The 14,739-nt window shown below is 49.6% G+C and overlaps 1 protein-coding gene across 3 annotated transcripts in view; it reads right to left on the bottom strand.

The window, feature by feature from the left end:
* The window catches only part of LOC143981591 (uncharacterized), a 65,676-nt gene extending 51,208 nt beyond the window's left edge, over nt 1-14,468 (bottom strand). Inside the window, exon 1 of one of the 3 annotated variants that reach the window (XM_077479569.1) lies at nt 14,301-14,468. In XM_077479569.1, the coding sequence (XP_077335695.1) occupies nt 14,301-14,382 (82 nt within the window). In that variant the 5' untranslated portion in view covers nt 14,383-14,468. The remainder of the gene's footprint in view (nt 1-14,300) is intronic. The other 2 variants (XM_077479568.1, XM_077479570.1) reach the window with 2 other exon arrangements.
* Between the last annotated feature and the right edge of the window lie 271 nt (nt 14,469-14,739).

The raw sequence follows: 14,739 nt of genomic DNA, 5'->3' as shown, positions 1-14,739 counted from the left end.
CATGGCAGCTCAGCTTCCAGGCTCTTACCAAGCAGCCAGCCTCGTGCGTGGCCCCCTTACTGAAAAGTCCTCCCCTGGTTGCATGTAGAGTTGCTGGGCCCCTCCAAACCTGAGATGGCACCGGAACACCTTAGAGTCCTCCTTCCAGTTACTGCGCCTCGGACTAGCCAGTTCCAAGGCTCGGAAATGGATGGATCCACACACCAGGCCACGAGGGACGCTGTGGGCTGGTCAGGAGGACCAGGACCACGGAGTCATTAGTAACTTCGGGACCGGAACCCAGAACCACGTGACCTCGGCACCTTAAGTACCCTCTCCTGGAATACACAGCGAGACAAACGCGCCCACTGATTGGCTCAGAGAGAGAGATTGGTACCCAATGCGTCCAACCAGACTGCATTCTAATGCCTCTCACAGGTGCGAACCCCGCCTATGACCAGGCAGAACCATAATACAGCCCAGCAGAACTGATGTCAAAGAATAATTTAGAACAATTAACCTCAAAACTCAGCTATAGTTTTGGGCAAATACTAAATTTACAGGCATAGCGCGTACTCATCAGGAGTACCGGCGGTACACAAAATATCTAAAAAAAAAACTGTCTTATGCTACTTCATGAATAAATCGAATTTTACTAAACCGTGAGGAGCTTCTTCTCCCCCCTCCCTTTTTTGTTGTGATCCATGTTGCTGATCATTGGTGCCTACCGTGCTGGAGACCCCTTTTTCACCGGAGGATTACACTCATTGATATATGCCTGTTTGACTACCTGTAATGGGTGTCAGGATGGTCTGGTGAGTGGGATGTTTTCTTGATTCTGGTGGACGATGGCACTTATCTCACCTAGCAACTAAGGATTCACCACCATTTTCACCCAATTGAAGATTTCTGGTGGTGGTTTTTATGGATATTATACACCTATTTGATGTCAATTTCACACGGACAATTTAATTGAATCTTTTTTTTGTGTTATCGATTTTATTGTTTGTAGAGCACGGTATGAGATTATATATTTATTTTCCTATTTTGTCTTGTTTATGCAGCCCACGTGACTATAGAGTCACACATGTGGGCGTATACACTCTGCATAAATGACCGCCCACTCCCTCCCTCCTCCTCCATGTGGGCGTATACACTCTGCATAAATGACCACATACTCCCTCCCTCCTCCTCCATGTGGGCGTATACACTCTGCATAAATGACCGCCCACTCCCTCCCTCCTCCTCCATGTGGGCGTATACACTCTGCATAAATGACCGCATACTCCCGCCCTCCTCCTCCATGTGGGCGTATACACTCTGCATAAATGACCGCCCACTCCCTCCCCTCTCCTCCATGTGGGCGTATACACTCTGCATAAATGACCGCCCACTCCCTCCCCTCTCCTCCATGTGGGCGTATACACTCTGCATAAATGACCGCCCACTCCCTCCCTCCTCCTCCATGTGGGCGTATACACTCTGCATAAATGACCGCCCACTCTCTCCCTCCTCCTCCTCCATGTGGGCGTATACACTCTGCATAAATGACCGCCCACTCCCTCTCTCCTCCTCCATGTGGGCGTATACACTCTGCATAAATGACCGCTCATTCCCTTCTTCCTCCTCCATGTGGGTGTATACACTCTGCATAAATGACCGCCCACTCTCTCCCTCCTCCATGTGGGCGTATACACTCTGCATAAATGACCGCCCACTCCCTCCCTCCTCCTCCATGTGGGTGTATACACTCTGCATAAATGACCGCCCACTCTCTCCCTCCTCCATGTGGGCGTATACACTCTGCATAAATGACCGCATACTCCCTCCCTCCTCCTCCATGTGGGCGTATACACTCTGCATAAATGACCACCCACTCCCTCCCTCCTCATCCATATGGGCGTATACACTCTGCATAAATGACCGCTCATTCCCTTCTTCCTCCTCCATGTGGGTGTATACACTCTGCATAAATGACCGCCCACTCCCTCCCTCCTCCTCCATGTGGGCGTATACACTCTGCATAAATGACCGCATACTCCCGCCCTCCTCCTCCATGTGGGCGTATACACTCTGCATAAATGACCGCCCACTCCCTCCCCTCTCCTCCATGTGGGCGTATACACTCTGCATAAATGACCGCCCACTCCCTCCCCTCTCCTCCATGTGGGCGTATACACTCTGCATAAATGACCGCCCACTCCCTCCCTCCTCCTCCATGTGGGCGTATACACTCTGCATAAATGACCGCCCACTCTCTCCCTCCTCCTCCTCCATGTGGGCGTATACACTCTGCATAAATGACCGCCCACTCCCTCTCTCCTCCTCCATGTGGGCGTATACACTCTGCATAAATGACCGCTCATTCCCTTCTTCCTCCTCCATGTGGGTGTATACACTCTGCATAAATGACCGCCCACTCTCTCCCTCCTCCATGTGGGCGTATACACTCTGCATAAATGACCGCCCACTCCCTCCCTCCTCCTCCATGTGGGTGTATACACTCTGCATAAATGACCGCCCACTCTCTCCCTCCTCCATGTGGGCGTATACACTCTGCATAAATGACCGCATACTCCCTCCCTCCTCCTCCATGTGGGCATATACACTCTGCATAAATGACCACCCACTCCCTCCCTCCTCCTCCATGTGGGCGTATACACTCTGCATAAATGACCGCCCACTCCCTCCCTCCTTCTCCATGTGGGCGTATACACTCTGCATAAATGACCGCCCACTCCCTCCCTCCTCCTCCATGTGGGCGTATACACTCTGCATAAATGACCGCCCACTCCCTCCCTCCTTTCTTTTATTTTTTTTATTGCATTTTAGTGTTAATATGAGATGTGAGGACTTTTTGACCGCCCAGATCTCACAATAAAGAGGACCTGTCATGCTTTTTTTTCCATTACAAGGGATGTTTACATTACTTATATTTAAAAATAAAAAATAAATAAATAGTTAAATAAATAAGAAAAAAAATAAAATTTTTAAAGCGGCCCATCCCGTCGGGCTTGCGTGTAGAAGTGAACGCATACGTGAGTAGTGCCTGCATATAAAAACGGTGTTCAAACCACACATGTGAGGTATCGCCGTGATCGTTAGAGCGAGAGCAATAATTCTAGCACTAGACCCCCCGCTATAACTCTAAACATGGAGACATTTTTAAACGTTGCCTTTGAAGATTTTTAAGGGTTAACGTTGGTTGCCATTCCACGAGCGGGGCGCAATTTTGAAGCGCGACATGTTGGGTATCAATTTACTCGGTATAACATTATCTTTCACAATATAAAAAAAAAATTGGCTAACTTTACTGCTGTCTTTTTTTTATTCAAAAAAGTGTATTATTTCCCCAAAAAAAAGTGCGCTGCGCAAATATGGTGTGACGTAAAGTATTGCCACGACTGCCATTTTATTCTCTAGGGTGTTAGAAAAAAAAAAATTATATATATATCAGAATCTATATCAGAGGGGGGCGGGGTGAAGTGACGGGTGGCCCCGCCCTCCGTATATAAGAAACGTCAGCCGCCGGAATGCCTGAAGTGTCTCCTCCACGGAGACAGAAGGATGGAGGATTCGCTGCGCTGGATGAGATGAGACATCGCTGGACAGATGACCGTCCGTCGCTGGATAGCAAGAATGGATTACCACCGCTGGAATCTTTTTTTTATTTTTTTATTTTTAATAAAGGAATTTTTCAAAAGTGTGTTTGTTTTATTTAACCACTTTTTACACTTTCTTTGTGAAATGGTAGGGGTACTTTTGTACCCCCTTACCATTTCAAACAGGGGGGGGCCGGGATCTGGGGGTCCCCTTGTTAAAGGGGGCTTCCAGATTCTGATAAGCCCCCCGCCCGCAGACCTCCACAACCACCGGCCAGGGTTGTGGGGATGAGGCCCTTGTCCTCATCAACATGGGGACAAGGTGCTTTGAGGGGTCACAGACCCCCAAAGCATCCTCCCAATGTTGAGGGCATGTGGCCTGGTACGGTTCAGGAGGGAGGGGGGGCCGCTCTCTCGTCCCCCCTCTTTTCCTGTGGCCTGCCAGGTTGCGTGCTTGGATAAAGGGTCTGGTATGGATTTTTAGGGGGAACCCCACGTCAATTTTTTCTTAAATTTGAGGCAGGGTTCCCCTTAATATCCATACCAGACCTGAAGGGCCTGGTAATTGAATTTGGGGGACCCCCACGCTTTTTTTTTTTTTTTATTTATTTTTTTATCAATGACTTTCAATGAGTGTTCTCTGTATTACGGAGCCGACAATTCATAATAGCTGCGAGTGATTTTAAAGGACTTTTTTTCCTGCATAAATGACACTTTGTGCAGGGACAGTTCTAAGCACCAGAAACATGAGCCCCTTCACAGGCATACTATAGACAACCCCCCCCCCCTACGAAATTTAAAGGAATATTACACTTTTATTGTTTCACTTTAATCATTATTAAAATCACTGCTCCCGAAAAAACGGCCGTTTTTAAAACTTTTTTTTGCATTGATCCATGTCCCCTGGGGCAGGACCCGGGTCCCCAAACACTTTTTAGTACAGTAACTTGCAAATTAGCCTTTAAAATTAGCACTTTAGATTTTGAACGTTCGAGTCCCATAGACTTTAATAGGGTTCAAAGTATGCTATATACTAGCTCCGTCGAATCTTCTTTATATATTCGACAGACACCATAAGCCTTAAAGACAGATTCGACCGTAATTCATGTGGATTTTCGGACGAATAACGAAATAAATAAAAACGAATTTCGGGAGTAACTAAATAAATTTTTTCGGACGAAAACGAAATTCCGAAACGAAATATTTTACTCTGCACATGTCTACTACCTACATACTTTTTTGCCCCACTGTATATATATATATATATATATATAATTTATATTTATTGTTTGGGGGTTCTAAGTAATTTTCAAAGAAAAAAAATAGGTCCGGTCCTTAAGTGGTTAAAGCGGCGCCTATGAGGATTTTTAAGGGACGTAGTTTGGCGCCATTCCACGACCGTGGCGCAATTTTAAAGCGTGACATGTCGGGTATCTATTTACTCAGCGTAACATCGTCTTTCACGTTATATTACAAAACTGCGGTCTAATTGGCTTAAAAAAAAAAAAAAAAAAGGAAGGGCACAGAGCACTGGTGTGTGACATTCGCCAATTGATTAATATTCGCTATTGTCTTCCTCATTCTCCTCCCGGGCCAATCAGGAAGCGGGTCCTTAGATCTGGCACCAGGAGGAGGAGCCGCCGCTCGTTTCCCGGAGGAAGTGTACGCTAGATGGGGTAAGTGTGGAGCTGGTGAACAACCGAGGGAGGGGGGGGGGTCTGAATCGATTTATTATTAATTTTACTTCACAGGTTTTAAATTATTAATAGTTTACATATTTTCATTATTAATCACTTACACTTGTCACTTTATTCACCTTACAATTAGGTGTTCACTTATTAATATTTATTATTATTAGCCATTTCTTACTCCATGATGATGCATCACAATTGATGTGGTGAGAGAGCGTTTCCATTCATCATTGGGTTTTATCAATACCACTCAGGGATTTGCACTTTTATTTCGAAACCCATCAGAGTTTTACAGTGGTTCAAGATTTATTCATTTATACTGCCGTATACTCCCACCGTGGTTGGGGTATATCTAAATTATACCCACTACTAGCAGCGCCACCATCCCTATTGTTTTATTATAGAGGGGGGGAGGGATCGTTTGCCGTCCCCCCCCCCCCCCAAAAAAAATACCACCAGTCGCCACTGGTACTAAGTAGGAAAAAAAAAAAAAAACAGGCGCAAGATAGGCGCTAATCAGGGGAAGACTGACCATTCTGAGGTGCTGCCCGAGGGCCCAGGGTCAGGGGGGGCCCCCCCCTATGAGCGGCTCAGTCCGCCCCTGCCGCTAATAGACACAAACTGGGTGCAAGATAGGCGCTAATCAGGGGAAGACTGACCATTCATGCCTGAGGGCCCCCGTGCGCAGCTCAGTTCGACCCTGCCACTAATAGACACAAATTGGGTGCAAGATAGGCACTAATCAGGGGCGGACTGACCATTCGGGGGCACTGTCCAAGGGACCGGGTTCAGGAAGGGCATGCCAGCACCCAAGATGGCTGCCAAAGAAGACGACCTGTTACCTCTGCCCCTGTCAGGATGCCATTGGTGTGCACGCACCATGTGACAGCTTTGTCTGCCCAAACAGGCTATTTAAACTCAGCCAGTTTCCAGGCTCAGTGCTGTCTGCTCTACAGCGTTCCCTGTGTAACCTGCAATTAGCTACCTGACTTCTGTTCCTGTTGTGACCCGGCTTGCTTCCTGACGTTCCTGTTTCCTGCCTGCATCCGACCCCGGCTTGTCCCCCACTCCGCACCTGCCTGCTCCTTCTGCTACTCCGCTGCCAGCCTGTTGACGACCCGGTCTGTAATCTGCTTCTGCTTCAGCCCCTGTTCCTGACGTGCCCGTTGTGTATGACCCGGCCTGTCTGTACTTGCCTTCTCTTCAGCCTTGAGGGTACCACCATCCCTTCTGCTGCATCTGCACTCCTGCCTGTGGGGATCAGTTGTCTACTTGTTCCAGCTACCTGTCTATCACTGCTCTGGGATTTCTACAGACACCTCTACAGCCCGGCCGAGTGCTCCGATCCAGCTCCAGGTTCAGTGATCCCACCAGGCACTCATGCGACTCTGCATCTCGGTGCTTCCTGTCAGCTCTATCAGGGGCTCCAAGTCAGAGTGGTAAGAGAGACCGTCCTCTGCATATCAGGCTCCATCACCAGGTACGTGACAGTAGCAGACAGCCATGTCCGAGCCTGTGCGAGGACCCTCTCCTATGGAGGAACTCTGCCAACACCTAGCCGGATTAACCCAAGCTGTAAAAGACTTACAACAGGGTTATACCCAGCTGGAAGGCCAAATATAGACCTTGTCTGCCTCTGCTCCTGCTCAAGCACCTTCCACTTCTGGGATGCCAGCAACCCCCGCAGTTGTTATGCTACCACCTGAACCCAGAGTCCCAACTCCTGAAAAGTTCCAAGGAGAACGCAACAAGTTCAGAGCCTTTCGCAACGCATGCGAACTCTATTTTTCGCTACAACCACGCACCTTCTCCCTGGAAGCCACCAAGGTCGGGTTTGTCATTTCCTTGCTTCAGGGGGAACCGCAGGCCTGGGCCCACCGGCTCCTTGAACAAAAGGCCACATCTCTGACGGACTTAGCCTCTTTTTTTTTGGAGCCATGGCTCAGTTACATGAAGACCCCCAGCAAGCCGATACTGCGGAAGCTGCTCTTCACATGCTTCGGCAGGGTCGCAGGACCGTGGAGGACTATGTTTCTGAATTTAGGCGATGGAGTTACGATACCAGCTGGAACGATGCTGCCCTGCGTTACCGGTTTCGCATGGGCCTTTCTGATCAGCTAAAGGACGAGCTAGCACGAACAGGTGTCCCTTCCACCTTGGAGACACTTATAAATTTGTCAATCCAGATTGACCGTCGAGAACGTAGGTCGGAATGAGACACCGACCAGTCACGCCCAGTATGGATGCTTCCTCGAGTGCCTGGTTCTTTCAGTCCCGCTTCACCTGCTCCTTCCGCATCCGCTTCAGATGCATCTGAACCCATGTAGCTTGGTCTCCTCCGCCCTTCTTTGACTATGGAAAAACGCCAGCGCAGACGCCAGCTAAATCTTTGCCTGTACTGTGGAGGATCAGGACATTATGTGAGGTCTTGCCCAGTCAAAATCCATAAGTGCCTCTCAGTTACATCCGCTTCTCCTCCATCTCTACCCAATAACTCTGCTCATCTTGCTCTTTCCATTTTGTTGCAGCTCCCGGGAGGAGTTATCCAGACTCCCGCTATAATTGACTCTGGAGCTTGCAGCTGTTTCATAGATTTAGCTTTTGCTGCCAAACATCACATTCCTCTACTACCCAAGGCTCAGAGACTTTCTGTAAATCTGGCAGACGGATCCACCATTAAATATGGATTGGTTACTCATGAAACCATCCCGTTATCCACCACCAAGAACCATCAAGAGCTTCTACGCCTAGATGCCATTGCCTCCCCTCTGTTCCCAATCATTCTGGGTATACCTTGGTTAAAAGCTCATAACCCTCACATTAACTGGATTACGGGAGAAATCAAGTTTCTTTCCCCCTATTGCCTTCAACATTGCTGGCAAGAGAATCATCAGAACCTGCTGTGCATCGATGTGGAGTCCGAAGCTCGCCAAGTTGTTCCAGTGGCATACCACAACTTTTTGGACGTTTTCAGCAAAAAGGGGGCAGAAACGCTTCCTCCTCACAGGGCCTATGACTGTCCAATTGAGCTCCTCCCTGGGGTTGAAGTTCCTTTTGGCAGGATCTTTCCTCTATCTGAATCTGAACTTGCTGCTTTGAAAGACTACATTGATGAGAACCTTAAAAAGGGGTTCATTCGCCCTTCCACATCTCCTGCCGGTGCGGGGATCTTCTTTGTAGAAAAAAAAGGACCACTCATTACGCCCCTGTGTGGACTACCGTGAACTTAACAAGATTACTGTAAAAAAACGTTACCCTCTTCCACTTGTGCTTGAACTATTCCAGCGACTCGGTACGGCCACTATTTTCACAAAATTGGATCTTCGGGGTGCTTATAACCTGGTTCGCATACGAGAGGGGGGTGACTGGAAGACGGCGTTCCGCACACGGTTTGGGCATTTCGAATACCTCGTAATGCCCTTTGGACTTTGCAATGCTCCGGCTACTTTTCAGCGCTTCATCAACGATGTCTTCCGAGATTTCCTGGATCTTTTTGTTGTCGTTTATCTTGATGATATACTAATCTTCTCTCCCTCTCTAGATCACCGCCGTAGTCACGTCAAAAATGTATTGAGTCGCCTTCTACAACACGGACTTTATGCAAAACCAGAGAAATGCGTATTTGAACGCCAAAGCATCCAATTCCTGGGTTTAATCATTTCCACTGAAGGCATCCAGATGGATCCCCAGAAGGTTACAGCCACCCTGGATTGGCCTGCTCCCATTGATAGGAAGGGTGTCCAACGTTTCGTGGGGTTTGCAAATTTTTATCGAAAATTCATCAGAAATTTTTCTGCAATCATATCCCCCATTACAAGTTTAACCAAGCAAGGTACAAGATTCTCTTGGTCTCCAGGAGCTCAGAAAGCTTTTGACACCCTAAAAAGACTTTTCACATCTGCATCTGTCCTGAAACACCCTGATCCAGGCCTGCCCTATGTCTTGGAAGTAGATGCCTCAGAAACAGCAGTCGGAGCAATATTATCTCAGAGGCAGGGAGCTAAGGCTCTACTGCATCCAGTTGCTTTTTTTTCCCCGCAAGCTGTCAAATGCTGAAAGGAACTACGACGTTGGGGACCGTGAACTTTTGGCCATCAAAGCCGCTCTGGAGGAATGGAGGTACCTGCTAGAAGGGGCTGCACACCCAATCTTGATCTATACAGATCATAAGAACCTCGAGTATTTAAGAACAGCAAAAAGATTGAAACCCCCGACAAGCCAGGTGAGCACTATTCTTTTCTAGATTCAGTTTCCACTTAACATTCAGGCCCGGATCGAAGAATGCAAAACCCGATGCGCTATCACGCATGTTCAGCAAACCTGAAGAAATCTCATCTCCCGATACCATTCTATCCCCTGGGAACTTCATGTTGCTTCAAGGAGAGTTAATAAAACAAATTAAACAAACTCTAGTAAGGAACCCTTCGCCATCTGGGGTCTCTCTACTGGCAAAGGATGGGCTACTTTGGCACGAAGACAAGGTCTTTGTGCTGAAGAACTCCAAATGGCCATTCTGGGGCGATGCCATGATCATGTGCTGGCAGGTCACTTTGGCATTGGCAAGACAACTGAATTAGTACAACGGACATTTTGGTGGCCGGGGGTGGAGAAAGATTGTAGGAAATATGTAAAATCTTGTACCACTTGCATCTGCAATAAAACCAGCAGATCAAGAGCATGGGGTCTTCTAAAACCCTTACCAGTTCCCAGTAGACCTTGGAAGATGATCTCAATAGATTTTATTGTAGAACTCCCCCCATCTGAGGGCCACAACACCATTTTTGTAGTTGTCGATAGGCTGTCTAAGACGGCACACTTCCTGCCCATGAAGGGCACACCATCTGCTCGAGAAACAGCTCAAACCTTTATCAAGGAGATCGTAAGGCTTCAGAGGATTCCGGCCAATATTGTGTCCGACCGTGGGGTGCAGTTTACGTCCAGATTCTGGAGAGCCTTATGTGATTCGCTCGGGATTGAACTTTCATTTTCTTCTGCATATCAGCCACAAACGAATGGGCAAACAGGGAGGACTAATCCAGGGCTCGACAAAACCCGGGCGCCAGGTCACATTTGCGACTAGAAATAGCGACCTCGCGCCTGGGGCAGCACAGCTGGGGGTATCCTGCGTGATCGCGTCGGCCCGTTCCGCCGGCGGCCGAAAAAATTTAGGCCGCGGCTTTGAGGCCTTCTGCGGTCCTATGATTCCTTATGGAATCTGGCGCCCTCTTGTGGTCGCCGTTGGTATGACAAACCAGCAATGCTAATGAAGCTTCCTCTGCCTGTTTTATTATTTATTATTACCTGCCTCTTCTTCCCTTTATTTAGAACCCCCTAAACATTATATATATTTTTTATTCTAACACCCTAGAGAATAAAATGGTGGTTGTTGCAATACTGTCTGTCACACCGTATTTGTGCAGCGGACTTACAAGCGCACTTTTGTTGGGAAAAATAATTTAGTTAATAAAAAAATAAGACAACAGTAAAGTTAGCCCAATTATTTTTTATATTGTGAAAGATAATGTTACGCCGAGTAAATTGATACCCAACATGTCACGCTTCAAAATTGCACCCGCTCATGGAATGGCGACAAACTTTTACCCTTTAAAATCTCCATAGGCGACGTTTAAAAAAATTCTACAGGTTGCACGTTTTGAGTTACAGAGGAGATCTGGGGCTAGAATTATTGCTCTCGCTCTACCGATCACGGCGCTACCTCCTATGTGTGGTTCGAACACCGATTTTATATACGGGCAGGACAGGGCTGCTATCTTCCCCTCACTCGTCTCCATGTCAGGCCAGGGACAGGTCCGGATCGCCGTCACGGACCTGGCTCCTAACTTTTTAAGCTGGCTCCTAGATTCCAAGCAAATTTGTCAACCCCTGGACTAATCAGACCCTCGAACAGTACATGCGATGTTTCTCCTCATTTTTTTCAAGATGATTGGGCTTCTCTGCTTCCCCTGGCCGAGTTTTCTTATAACAATTCAGTACACTCTGCTACAAAGCAATCTCCATCTTTTGCAAACTACAGTTTCCACCCTTCTTTTTTTGTCTAATACAATTCCAGATTCCCCTCTACCAGCTGTTTTCCGAAACTATAAATTTCTTCAACGCCAATAACAAACTGCTACAGGAAACAATGGCCAAGACACAGGCATACAATAAGGAAGTTTTTGATAGGAAAAGAAGGGGAGAATTGATCTTGAACCCTGGTGACCAAGTGTGGCTAGCAACTACTAATTTGAAACTGGCCTGTCCCTCGAAGAAACTGGGCCCTAAATTTATAGGACCCTTTCCGGTGAAGAGACGGATCAATGAGGTTGCGTATGAATTAGAGTTGCCTGAGTCATTTAGAATCCACCCTGTGTTCCACATAACCTTGTTGAAACCTGCCATTCCTGACCCCTTTCCAGGACGAAGTTCCGGCCCGCCTGAACCTGTAATTATTGACGGGGAGGAAGAGTTTGAGGTAGAAACAATCTTAGACTGCAGGAAGAGAAGAAATCAGATCCAGTTCCTGATAAAATGGAAAGGGTATGGGCCAGAGGACAACTCCTGGGAACCCGAAGGTAATATCCATGCCCAATATTTGGTTCAGGCTTTCAAGAACTCCCATCCTGACAAGTGGGCCAAGTTGGTCATCCGGAGGCTGCCCTTTGGGGATGGGCAGTGTCAGGAAGGGCATGCCAGCACCCAAGATGGCTGCCAAAGAAGACGACCTGTTACCTCTTCATGTCAGGAAGGGCATGCCAGCACCCAAGATGGCTGCAGAAGAAGATGACCTATTACCTCTGCCCCTGTCAGGATGCCATTGGTGTGCACGCACCATGCGACAGCTTTGTCCGCCCAAACAGGCTATTTAAACTCAGCCAGTTTCCAGGCTCAGTGCTGTCTGCTCTACAGCGTTCCCTGTGTAACCTGCAATTAGCTACCTGACTTCTGTTCCTGTTGTGACCCGGCTTGCTTCCTGACGATCCTGTTTCCTGCCTGCATCCGACCCCGGCTTGTCCCCCACTCCGCACCTGCCTGCTCCTTCTGCTACTCCGCTGCCAGCCTGTTGACGACCCGGCCTGTAATCTGATTCTGCTTCAGCCCCTGTTCATGACGTGCCCGTTGTGTATGACCCGGCCTGCCTGTACTTGCCTTCTCTTCAGCCTTGAGAGTGCCACCATCCTTTCTGCTGCATCTGCACTCCTGCCTGTGGGGATCAGATGTCTACTAGCCCCCATGAGCAGCTCAGTCCACCCCTGCTGCTAATAGACAAACTGGGTGCAAGATAGGCGCTAATCAGGGGCAGACTGACCATTCGGGGGCACTGCCCGAGGGTCCCCATGAGCGGCTCAGTCCACCCCTGCCACTAATAGACACAAACTGGGTGCAAGATATGCGCTAATCAGGGACAGACTGACCATTCAGGGGCATTGCCCGAGGGCCCGGGGTCAAGGGGGGCCCCCCCATGAGTGGCTCAGTCCACCCCTGCCGCTAATAGACACAAACTGGGTGCAAAAAAGGCAATAATCAGGGGCGGACTGACCATTCGGTGGCACTGCCCGAGGGCCCGGGGTCAAGGGGGGGCCCCCCCATGAGTGGCTTAGTCCACCCTGCTGCTAATAGACACAAACTGGGTGCAAAAAAAGGCACTAATCAGGGGTGGACTGACCCTTCGGGGGCACTGCCCGAGGGCCCGGGGTCAGGGGGGCCCCCCTTATGAGCAGCTCAGTCTGCACCTGCCGCTAATAGACACAAACTGGGTGCAAGATAGGCGCTAATTAGGGGCAGACTGACCATTCGGGACACTGCCCGAGGGTCCCCATGAGCGGCTCAGTCCACCCCTGCCACTAATAGACACAAACTGGGTGCAAGATATGCGCTAAGCAGGGACAGACTGACCATTCGGGGGCACTGCCCGAGGGCCCGGGGTCAAGGGGGGGCCCCCCATGAGTGGCTCAGTCCACCCCTGCCGCTAATAGACACAAACTGGGTGCAAAAAAGGCAATAATCAGGGGCGGACTGACCATTCGGGGGCACTGCCCGAGGTCAAGGGGAGCCCCCATGAGCGGCTCAGTCCACCCCTGCCGCTAATAGACACAAACTGGATGCAAAAAAGGCACTAATCAGGGGTGGACTGACCCTTCGGGGGCACTGCCCGAGGGCCCCGGGGTCAAGGGGGGGCCCCCCTATGAGCGGCTCAGTCCACCCCTGCCACTAATAGACACAAACTGGGTGCAAGATATGCGCTAATCAGGGGCAGACTGACCATTCGGGGGCACTGCCCGAGGGCCCGGGTTCAGGGGCCCCCCCCCCCATCAGCAGCTCAGTCCACCCGTCGCTAATAGACACAAGCTGGGTGGAAGACAGGCACTAATTTCGGTAAACTGGTGTCAGCGTCTGCAGCTCGGAGAACGAGGCACAATCTGACAATCACATTCAACCTCCGCACACAGGGCGGATCGTCGGATAACGCCTCCAATGATCTGCGCATGCGCAGTGCCAGCATCAAAGAAATCACCGGTAATACGCAAGCGCAGATCATCGTACGCACCTTTTTTAATAGAACATCCCGGTGTCTTGTCAAATAACGTCCTCCATCCGATAGTGTCCACCTGCGTACTGCGCATGCGCAGTACACAGCAACACAGATTCCGAAAATTGCCGAGGATGAACGGCGCCTGCGCCGTGACTCCAGGTTCCATCCCCACTATCCAAGTGGACATAGAGTAGGAATATAAAAGAGCCGAGCGCAGCGAGGCCGAGCCCGAAGCGTGGCGAGGGGCCCTCTAATATTCACAACCCTATGTCCGCTTGGATGGTGGGGCGGCGCAGGCGCCGTTCAGCTTCGGAGATTTTCCGAAGCTTCGTCTGCTCCGTACTGCGCATGCGGCAGAACACCGGGCGCCTCTCACTTGGAGATCGGACAAGGGGGTCTAGGGGGCGGGGCACCTTACAGGGGGGGGGGGTATTTGGGGCGGGGCCGCAGGAGGCGGATATAACAGGCAGTGTAGAGAGCAGCGGGCGATCCACTCACCCCAGCACACGGCGCCCAGCAGGAGGAGGGGGGTAAGGGGAACTCCGGCCGGGTACGTCCGGTTCCTATTCCACCAAAACATCGCAGATCGGTGAGAGCGGAGCCCCGTACGGCCCGAGTCCAACGCTGGTAACCATTACTCTGCCCTGATTGGTTCCCGCGGTGACAGCTGGCCACTCCCGTCACAGAGTGCAGCTCCTCCTGCCCACCTCAGCCAATCAAAACATCTTAATCTTGTTTATTTCTAACAGCTGTCAACGCCTTGGGAGGCTGTGGGCGTGTATATTACAGTTATGGGGGCGTGTACATTATGGTGATTGGATATAATCCTCAGTGATGGGCGTGTGTAATCTCCTTCGAAACGTCTATATAGTATTGGAGTCTGCCTAGCGATAAGGGCGTGTACATTACGGTTATGGGGGCGTGTATAGTGATTGGA

Source organism: Lithobates pipiens, unplaced genomic scaffold (genome assembly GCF_037356315.1).
Source record: "Lithobates pipiens isolate NorthernLeopardFrog02 unplaced genomic scaffold, aLitPip1_a1.2 Scaffold_16, whole genome shotgun sequence".
Lineage (NCBI taxonomy): Eukaryota > Metazoa > Chordata > Amphibia > Anura > Ranidae > Lithobates > Lithobates pipiens.
The sequence above is the reverse complement of the archived record's forward strand: the minus strand, read 5'-3'. Positions and strand labels throughout refer to the sequence as shown.